Source organism: Boleophthalmus pectinirostris, unplaced genomic scaffold (genome assembly GCF_026225935.1).
Source record: "Boleophthalmus pectinirostris isolate CB_2022bp ecotype Guang Dong unplaced genomic scaffold, ASM2622593v1 HiC_scaffold_13, whole genome shotgun sequence".
Taxonomy (NCBI): domain Eukaryota; kingdom Metazoa; phylum Chordata; class Actinopteri; order Gobiiformes; family Gobiidae; genus Boleophthalmus; species Boleophthalmus pectinirostris.
This window is the reverse complement of record NW_026571036.1, coordinates 2592848-2603561: the sequence shown is the minus strand read 5'-3', so window position 1 is coordinate 2603561 and position 10714 is coordinate 2592848. Positions and strand designations below refer to the sequence as shown.

The window sequence follows — 10714 nt, the reverse complement described above, 5'->3', positions numbered from 1 at the left end:
CTCTTCTCTCTCTCTCTCTCTCTCTCCCTCTCTCTCTCTCTCCTCTCTCTGTCTCTCTCTCTCTCTCTCTCTCTCTCTCTCTCTCTCTCTCTCTCTCTCTCTCTCTCTCTCTCTCCTCTCTCTCCTCTCTCTCTCTCTCTCGTCTCTCTCCTCCTCTCTCTTCTCTCTCTCTCTCTCTCTCTCTCTCTCTCCTCTCCTCTCCGGGTCAAACTCTCTTCTCCTCTTTTCGCTCTCTGAGTCTTCTCCCTTTCTCCTCTATGCTTCCCTCTCCTCTCCTGGTCACACCTCGTCTCAAACTCTCTCTCCTCTCCTCTCTCCTCTCCAAACACTCTCCTCTCTCTCTCTCTCTCTCTCTCTCTCTCTCTCTCTCTCTCTCTCTCTCTCTCTCTTGTCTTCCTTCTCTCCCTCTCACACTCCTCCACTACTCTTTTCCTCCCTCTCTACTCCTCCTTTTTTTCTCCTGCCTGGGTCAAACTCTCCTCTCCTCTCTCTCTCTGTCTGATCTTCTCTCTCTCTCTCTCTCTCTCTCTTGATCCTCCACTCCTCCTGTCCTCCCTCTCTTCCCCACACACTCCTTTCCTTTCCTGGTCACTCCTCCTCTCGCTCTCCTCTCATCTCTGTGGGTCTTCTCTCCTCCTTCTCCTCTCTCTCTCTCTCTCTCTCTCTTTCTCTCTTCCACTCCTCTTGTCCTCCCTCTCTACCTCTACACACTCCTCTCCTCTCTGGGTCAAACTCTCCTTTCTCTCTCTCTCTCTGTATCCTTTACTCCTCTCGTCCTCACTCTCTCTCTCTCTCTCTCTCTCCTGTCCCTCTCTTTCTCTCTCTCTCTCTCTCTTCTTTCCCCGGAGCTTTTTTTTTTTTTTTTTTCCCTCCTTTCTTCCGTGTGTGTTTTTCCGATCACGTACGTCTCTTGTTAATATTCCGGGCGGCGGCTCGGAGAGAGAGAGAAAAAAAAAAAGAGCAGAATTCCGCCGCCCTCGGAATCCTCCATTATTCCGCTTTTATTCCGAAAATGAGAAACAAGCGAACGGCCCGAGCTGATGTATGAACACACACACACACACACACACTCACACACACACACACACACTCACACACACACACACACACACGACACACACACACACACACACACACACACGAACTCTAACGACCTGACGAAGAGGAGCGCAGCCCGAACCCGACAGGAGGCGCGGGAGACGCAGGGGGCGGGGCTTCGAACACCACGACCACGAGACGCAAACGCTGACGGGTTTTACTCCCCCAAGACTTTCTCCAGGTGACGAGAGGAAGAGAGGAAATCTGACCCACACACACGCGGGGAGGAGGAGGGAGGGAGGGCATCTGACACAATCTGACACACACACACACGGGGAGGAGGGAGGGAGGGCATCTGACACAATCTGACACACACACACACACGGGGAGGAGGGAGGGAGGGCATCTGACACAATCTGACACACACACACACACGGGGAGGAGGGAGGGAGGGCATCTGACACAATCTGACCCACACACACACGGGGAGGAGGGAGGGAGGGCATCTGACACAATCTGACCCACACACACGGGGGAGGGGAGGGAGGGCATCTGACACACGGGGGGGGGGGGCAGGGGGGCAGGAGGACGTCACGGTTCTTTCGCTGCAGTTTTTCTTTCTCTTCTTTGACCTCGTCCTCCGTCCGTCATCGATTCACCGACACAAACACAGAATAATAAACAAACTCACCGACCTCCCCCCCCCACCTGTCCCCGCCCACTTTGATCACCCCTGTACCTGCTGCTGTACAGTTGTAGGGAGTATTATATGTCACATAATAAGGGTGAGTTGATTGATTGATTGATTGATTGCATTTATACTTCGCCTTTCAAGATCCCAAAGCTCTTTACACTTCATTCTTCAGTCACTTCACACTCTGTGTGTAAACTACTACTGTAGCCACAGCTGCCCTGGGGCAGACTGATGGAAGTGAGGCTGCCAATCTGCACCATCAGCCCCTCCGACCACACACACACACACACACACACACACACACACACACACACACACACACACACACACACACACCTCTTTCATACTAGGCAATGTGGGTGAAGTGTCTTTGCCTAAGGACACAACGACAGTTGAGTTGTTGTACAGTTCTCTGTTACAGTTGTAGGGAGTATTATCTGTTACAGTTGTAGGGAGTAGGGATGGGCATGATTAATCGATTAATCGATAATTGATCATTAAGAATTTCATCGATTCCGTTCATTTTAATGGACAAACTGAATGTATGTGTGTGTGTCGTGACCAAACAGGTGTGTACATGTGTCTCTGCATCAGAAGGAGCGAGACACAAACAGTGGGTCAGTCTGTAACGAACCGAAGCACAAATGTGGATTTAACCAGGATTTGTAGAAGAAATTCCACACTTTCCGTTGCGTTGGGACAAGTGTGAGTCCATGTGCACAGTGGATAAAGCAGCACATATGTTTCTGTGTCCAGTGGGAAAAAGTTTTTCCAGGTGAGAGTCGCTCAATGTGGATGACGAGGCCCCGCCCCCCTCCCCCCGTACGCTGTCCTGGTTTTGACAAACACAAATCTGGTCACACTGACCTGTATTCACCTGAGTCATGTCTTTTAATCCAACACAAGTTGAACCACATCAGCGACACAAGAGCTGGAGTTTTATCTTCACTTAGTTTATGTAAATTAGTGATGTGGTTTTAAGTTTTGTTTCTGTGAGATTTGAACAAAACTGAATTAAACACATTATAATGTCAAACAGCTGATGTGGATCTAGAGTCGTTATGTTTATATGTCGTAAAGTTGAATTTATTGATGCAGATTAGTGCAGATAGTAATAATAATGATGATCATTTTAATATAAAAACGTTAATGATTAATCGATAATCGATCGTTAATTCTTCCGACGATCGATTAAGAAAATTTCATCAAATGCCCGTCCTAGTAGGGAGTATTATCTGTGACAGAAGAGTGAGTTGTACAGTTGTAGGGAGTATTATCTGTTAGGGAGTATTAGGCCCAGTTTAGTTTAATTTAAAATTTCTCGTGTGTGTTTCGGCCGCAGGCGGAGATGGAGGCCCAGATGTTGGTGGAGCGTGAGGAGGAGGCGGCGCGTCAGGCCGTTCTGGAGCAGGAGAAACGAGACCGAGAGCTCGCCCTGAGGATCGCCCAGAGCGAAGCGGAGCTCATCCCCGAGGAGAGCGCTGACGCAGGGCTGAGGAGGTAAACGAAACAAACACACCTAAAAACACAAGAAAAACACAGGGCTGAGGAGATAAACAAAACTAACGCACCTAAACATTAGAGACACGCAGGGCTGAGGAGGTACGCGAAACCAACGCACCCAAATATAGCGATAGGGTGAGCAAAACAAACGTACCCAAACACCAGAGGACAGCAGGACATTAAATGGACAATACAGGGCTGAGGAGTTAAACAAAACAAACACACCTGCACACAAGAGCGACACAGGGCGATGCAAGTGTATTAAACTAACGCACACAAATACAGCAGAGAAGGTGGGCAAAACAAACACACCCAAACACAATAACGCACTGAAATGAAACACAGGGCTGAGGAGGTAAACAAAACAAACACACGTCAACACAATACAGACGCAGGGCTATGCAGGTACATAAACAAAACGCACCCAAGCAGAAGAGTGACACAGGGCCGAGAAGGTACACAGAACAAACGCACCTAAACACACAGGGTTGAGGTGATACGTGAAACTAACACACCCAAAGAAAAGAATGACACAGGGCTAAGAAGATACACAAAACAAACGCACCTAAAAACACAAGAAAGACGCAGGGCTGAGGAGGTACATAAAACAAACAGACCTAAAAAACACATCAACACAGTACAAACGCAGGGCTACGCAGGTACACAGAACAAACGCACCTAAAAAACACACAAGAGAGACACAGGGCTGAGGAGGTAAACAAAACAAACACACCTAAAAACACGTGAACACAGTATAGACACAGGGCTACACAGGTACATAAATGAAGCACACCCAAACTCAAAAGTGACACAGGGCTGAGGAGGTACATAAATCTAACGCTCCCATACACAGCCGGATGTCGGAAAAGGAAAAATTCTGCACCTGCGTTTGTTTTTAATCTGTTTTGTTTCATCAGAGTCGCTCCTCGTCCGGTTCAGGAGACGATGTTTCATGTTTTGACTTTTCTTTGTCCTCCTCGGATCGTTCGTTTTTCCTCTAATTATGAAGTGTCCAAACGAACTTCCGCTCGTTTAGCCCCGACGAAGATTCATTTAGAGACGCCTCATTATTTCTACTCAAAAATGCAGAGAGATTTTTTTTTGTGTGTGTGATTGTCTCATCTCTTTTTGGGAACCAGAATAATCCTCCTCCTCCTCACGCTTTACTTCTGGCTCTAGGTTCCTGGGTTTTGTCGTTACCTGATTTGTCACGTTTGTATCTGGGCATGCTCAGTGTGAAAAGTGACACAAATCAGGTAGTGACACTTCCTGGTTCTTGGTTCTAGGTTCCTGGTTCTTTGTTTCTGATTCTGAGTTTTTGGTTCCTGGTTCTTTCTGGTTCACTGCCTGATTTGATGTTTTTTTGGTTTTTTTTTTTGTTTGTTTGTTTGTTTTTTTAAGTATCTGGGCATGCTCAGTTTGAAAAATGTAATGACAGTTCCTGGTTCTTCGTTTCTGGTTCTTGGTTCTAGGTTTATGTCATTGTCACTTTTTTGTTTTTTGTTTTGTTTGTTTGTTTAATCTGAGCATGCTCAGTTTGAAAAATGTGACAAATCAGGTAGTGACAGTTGGTTCTGGTTCTTGGTCTTGTTTTTTCGCTTCTGGTTCTTAGTTCCTGGTTCTTGTCATTACCTGGTTTTATTTATTTTTTTTGTTGTTTGCTTTTTGTTTTTCTTACTGACGTATCTGAGCATGTTCAGTTTTAAAAATGTGACAAATCAGGTAATGATGGTTCCTGGATGCTTCACTTCTTTTTTTTTTTTTTAAATCACTTTTTTAATGAAGTATCTGGGCAAACTCTTTGAAAAAATGTGACAAATCAGATAATGACATTTCATGGTTCCTGGTTCTAAAATCCTGGTTCTGAGATTCTAGTTCCTGGTTCCTGGTTCTTGGTTCCTGGTTCTTGGTTCGTTCCTGGTTCTTGGTTCCTAGTTCCTGGTTCCTGGCTCCTGGTTCTAAGATCCTTGTTCTTGGTTCTTGGTTCTTTCCTGGTTCTTGGTTCCTGGTTCTTGGTTCCTAGTTCTTGGTTCCTAGTTCCTGGTTCTAAGATCCTTGTTCTTGGTTCCTGGTTCTTGGTTCTAAGATCCTTGTTCTTGGTTCTTGGTTCCTAGTTCTTGGTTTCTCGTTCCTGGTTCTTGGTTCTTGTTTGTTCCGGGACGTTTACGATCGTTTTGTTTTGTCCTGTTTTCCTTCAGTAACGGTTCTTCGGTGCCGTCGTCTCCGGAGCGAGCAGCGTAAGATCCACAAGTTTCACATTTTAAACACTTTAACCCTCAATAATTTTCCTTTAAAAAAAATAATCTCCTCTGATCCTGATCCTGATCCTGACCCTAACCCCGCCCCCTTCGCCTTCGCCGCCGCATGCCCCTCCCCCCTGCTCCCCCGTAACCCGCCCCCTCTCGACCTGACTCTGACTTTCCTCTTGTCTCCTGCCTCAAATGTACAAACACAGAAGCTTTAATGCCGCACTGTGGGACATTCCGGGTAAACCCATAACACCTCCATGGAGAAAAGTTCCACAGTGCGGCTTTAAAGAGCATCTCCAGATCCAAATCAAAGCACCAGCGATTCGTTTTTCTGTCGTTTTTCTAATCTCAAAATCAAATTAAAACTATAATTATAATTTTCACCTTTGTGCGGCGAAAACAAAAACGCCGCCGAATAATTCTAAAATTTTCACTCAGAAATAATCAATCACGTCTGAATATTTGCACACTTTAATTATATTTGTAAAAATGTAAAACGGACTGATTATAATCCAATTAACGAATAAATAAACGTGTGAAAGAAAAGCACGAAAACGTCTGATTCTGGGTGATAATGTTTGAATAATTCAGGCTGTTCTGGGATCAGTTTAAAACAAAATCCAGTGAAATAAACTCTTGTGATTGGCTCTAATCTCCACGTTTATGATCCAATGAAATTATGACAATGACTCGGTTTGAAGTGCACATGACAGGTACGACTCGACTCACTCAAACCTCGTCACGTTTCAGGTTTTACTAAAAAGTTTTTCTGAATACTTAAGATTATTAATACTTAATTTATTATTAAGATTCAGACTCCAGATTCCAGATTTAGATTTAGACTTCAGATTTCAGATTCAGACTCTAGATTCAGACTCAAATCCAGACTCCAGTCTCCAGACTCTAGATTCATACTTAGACTTCAGACTCCAGATTCCAGATTCAGACTCCAGACTCTGACTCTAGACTCCAGATTCAGACTCCAGACTCAGGCTCCAGACTGTAGACTCTAGACGCTAGACTCCAGATTCCAAACTCCAGATTCAGACTTCAGACTCCAGATTCAGACTCCCGACTCCAGACTCCAGACTTCGAGTCCAGACTCCGACTCCTGACTTCCGACTCCAGACTCTGACTTCAGACTCCAGACTTCAGATTCAGACTCCAGACTTCAGACTCCAGACTCCACACTCCAGATTCAGACTCCCGACTCCTGATTCCGACTCCTGACTCCGGACTCTGACTCCAGACTCCAGACTCCAGACTCCAGACTCTAGACTCTAGACTCCAGACTCCAGATTCAGACTCCAGACTCCGACTTCAGACTCCAGACTCCAAATTCAGACTCTGACTTCAGACTCCAGATTCCAGATTCCAGACTCCAGACTCCAGACTCCAGACTTCAGACTCCAGATTCCAGATTTCGACTCCAGATTCCGACTCCCGACTTCAGACTCCAGACTCCAGATTCAGACTCCAGACTCCACACTCCTTACCCCAGACTCCAGACCCCAGACCCCAGACCCCAGACTCCAGACTCCAGACTCCAGACTCCAGACCCAGACTCCAGACCCAGACTCAGTCCTGTCATCTGCACTTTTAAAGAGCGGTTTTATTTTCTGTTTCATCCCGTGTTAATAATCCTGTAACATTACTCCCACAGAGTGACCGGCCCCCGGCTCAAGAGTCTCACCATGTACGTGTCTCTGCTGCTCAGCTTCAATATTTACACTTTTATAAAACTCCTGTTTATTTCAGTTTTAAATAATGTTTGAAATATAAACTCTTTGTTCTGTCGGCGCTGCTGTTTCCAGGGAGGAGATGGCCAAAGAAATGACGGAACTGTTGGCTCGGTGCGAAAACGACCGCCTCCAAATCAAATCAAAATTAAAATCAAAATCACAAAAAAATTCACTTTTGATTTTAAATTCCACAGGTGCATGTTTCAGTCTTTAGTAACTCACTTTTGATTCATGTTTTATAGAATAACACAGACTTTTCCACAGCCTCAGGTCGTTTTTCTTCTCTAGTTTTGTGGAGTTTTGTTGAAGTCGCTGTCGTCAACTGAGAGGAAATGACTTCATATAATTTACTCAAAAATAATAATTAATAATTTTAGAAATAAACTCACACAAATGAAAACAGTCACAGCACAAAACAGCACAAACCAAATATTAAAATAAAATTAAATAAAACTAAAACTAACAACTATTTTTAAAACTTTTTGCAGCACAAAAATAAAACACAAACGTCCTGGTTTAGTCCTGGTTTTAGTCCTGGTTTAGTCCTGGTTTAAGTCCTGGTTTTAGTCCTGGTTTAGTCCTGGTTTAAGTCCTGGTTTAAAGTCCTGGTTTAGTCCTGGTTTAGTCCTGGTTTAAGTCCTGGTTTAAGTCCTCCTGGTTTAAGTCCTGGTTTAATCCATTTATTTCAACAAAGTAACTGTAATCCAATTACCACTCACTGAAACAGTAACTGTAACTGAATACAGTTACTCATCATTTGTACTCTGATTACTTCACTCTGGTACATGTAATCTGTTACTCCCCAACACTGGACACATGTTTATATGAATGGACAGATGTTCTCGCCTCTGAGCGTTTTGGCGGTGACAGACACACATCAGAGTATCAGAGTTTTCAGGAGTCCCACAGTCCCCGTCACATCTGGACCAACATGAACTCCAACAACACCACTCACATACACACTAGTGTGAACCAACACTGTACACACAACAACACCACTCACATACACACTAGTGTGAACCAACACTGTACACACAACAACACCACTCACATACACACTAGTGTGAACCAACACTGTACACACAACAACACCACTCACATACACACTAGTGTGAACCAACACTGTACACACAACAACACCACTCACATACACACTAGTGTGAACAACACTGTACACACAACACCACTCACATACACACTAGTGTGAACCAACACTGTACACACAACAACACCACTCACATACACACTAGTGTGAACAACACTGTACACACAACAACACCACTCACATACACACTAGTGTGAACCAACACTGTACACACAACAACACCACTCACATACACACTAGTGTGAACCAACACTGTACACACAACAACACCACTCGTTCGATTAATCGATAATCGATTGTTAATTCTTCCAACGATCGATTAAGAAAATTTCATCGAATGCCCGTCTCTATTATTAACGCAGACGATTATTTTAACGCCGTTAACACAGTTTTTATTATTTATTTATTTTATTGTAAACGTTTGTTGCTCACAGGCTTTTATTTTGAAAAAGTCCACCGCGAGCTTTTCTTTACACTTTTTTCACTTTTTTTCTGACCACGTGAGATGCAACGTGTCTGAGCCGCCGCGAGCCGCGGCTCTGAGCTGAGCTTGTTTGTTTAGTTCAGCGCTGCAGGAGGAGCCACTGATTTACCCAGATACAACTGGAAGAAAAACTGTTATATTAACTCTTTGTTTCCCAAGAAATATCAGTCCAAGTTTAAAACAATGATCTAGAAATTATCACTAGTGTCGTGTTTATTACTCACTGAATAAAAAATATTTAAAAAATATATTAGTAGTACAAAAGTCCATTAATTTATTTTTCTTGAGCCTTCAGAAAACCTTTAAGTCTCTGAGGTTCAACTCAAACACTGTTCACACCACAAATGTTTAACTCTTTCATTTACATTTCCAGTAAAAGTCACTATACGCTACTTTTTAATTCATGAATTGGTTTTGCGTGTAACATGTTTAATCACGATTAATCACAATTAATCACGATTAATTATTTCTTTTTGCCCGGCCCCAGTATAAATGCTTCACAACTTTATTTTCACCACTTTTCTGAAACTTTAGTTTTCTCTTCCCCTCCACTCTGTGATTGACACATAATGACCTCAAATCCAATCCTGACTCCGTCCAATCAGATTAGAGCGTCCCACGGTGGCCCCGCCTCCCACTCACCAGCGTCCAATCAGATTAGAGCGTCCGCCTCTCACCTCCACAGATCGAAGCCGTCGTCAACGACAACGACGACGAGACTTTACCTCCTTCTGTCCTAACTCCTCGTCTCCTCTCTCCTTTTCTCCTGTCCTGTGTCCTTGTCGTCTTTCCTATTTCCTTTCCTGTCTCCTCGTCTCCTTTCCTGCCTCCTCGTCTATTTTCCTGTCTCCTTGTCTCCTTTCGTGTCTCCTCGTCTCCTTTCCTATCTCCTTGTCTCCTTTCCTGTCTCCTCATCTTCTTTCCTGTGTCCTCGTCTTCTTTCCTATCTCCTTTCCTGTAATCCTTGTCTTCTTTCCTGTCTCCTTTCCTGTGTCCTCGTCTCCTTCCCATTCTCGTCTCTTTCCTCTTCCTTGTCTTTCCTGTCTCCTGTGTCTTCGTCTCCTTTCCTGCCTCCTTCTTCTTTCCTGTCTCCTCGTCTTCTTTCCTGTCTCCTCGTCTTCTTTCTTGTCTCCTTTCCTGTCTCCTTTCCTGTCTCCTCTCTTCGAGGAGAGGAGAGAAGAGAGCAGAGGAAAGGAGAGAAAGAGGAGAGAGGGTGGGAGCAGAAGAGAGAAAGACGAGAGGAGAGAGGGAGAGAGAAGGATGAGAGTAGAGAGGAAGCAGAGGAGAGAAGAGAGGGAGGGGAGAGGGAGTAGAGAATGAGGAGAGGAGAGAGAGGGATTAGAAGAATAGAGGAGAGAGAGAGGAGAGAATAGAGGGAGTGGAGGAGAGGAGGAGAAGAACAGAGGAGAGAAGGAAGAGAGGATAGAGGGAGCAGAGAATAAGGTCAGAGGAGGAGAGAAGGAGCAAAGGAAAGGAGAGAGGGAGGGGAGGAGAGGAGAGGAGGAGAGAGGAGAGAGGGAGTAAAGGAGGAGAGGAAGTTGTTTCCTCCTGAGGAACAGGGTCACAACTTTTTAAAAGTTCATCTTTTATCTGAAGCTCCACACGATTCATCCCTTTTATTTCCTCATTTATTTTATTTCTTCAGAACATCACTTCTTCCTCCTACTCCTCCCTCCCTTTCTCCCTTTCTCTCTCTCTCTTGTTATCCATCTATCTCCCTTTCTCTCTTTTTTCTATTTCTCTTTCTGTCTTTCTCTATCTCCCTTCTTTCTTCTTTGCTTCTCTATTTCTCTCTCTTCTTCTCTTTCTCTCTCTCTTTCTCTATCTCCTTTTCTCTCTCTCTTTATCTCCTTTCTCTCTCTCTCCCTTTCTGTATCCATCTCCCTTTCCCCGATTCTC

At 44.4% G+C, this 10714-nt stretch overlaps 1 protein-coding gene across 1 annotated transcript in view; it reads left to right on the top strand.

The window, feature by feature from the left end:
- The window catches only part of LOC110173442 (unconventional myosin-VI-like), a 48720-nt gene that overhangs the window by 16568 nt on the left and 21438 nt on the right, over nucleotides 1-10714 (top strand). Inside the window, exon 2 of the mRNA XM_055149749.1 lies at nucleotides 3075-3232. Within this exon, the coding sequence (XP_055005724.1) occupies nucleotides 3075-3232 (158 nt within the window). The remainder of the gene's footprint in view (nucleotides 1-3074; nucleotides 3233-10714) is intronic.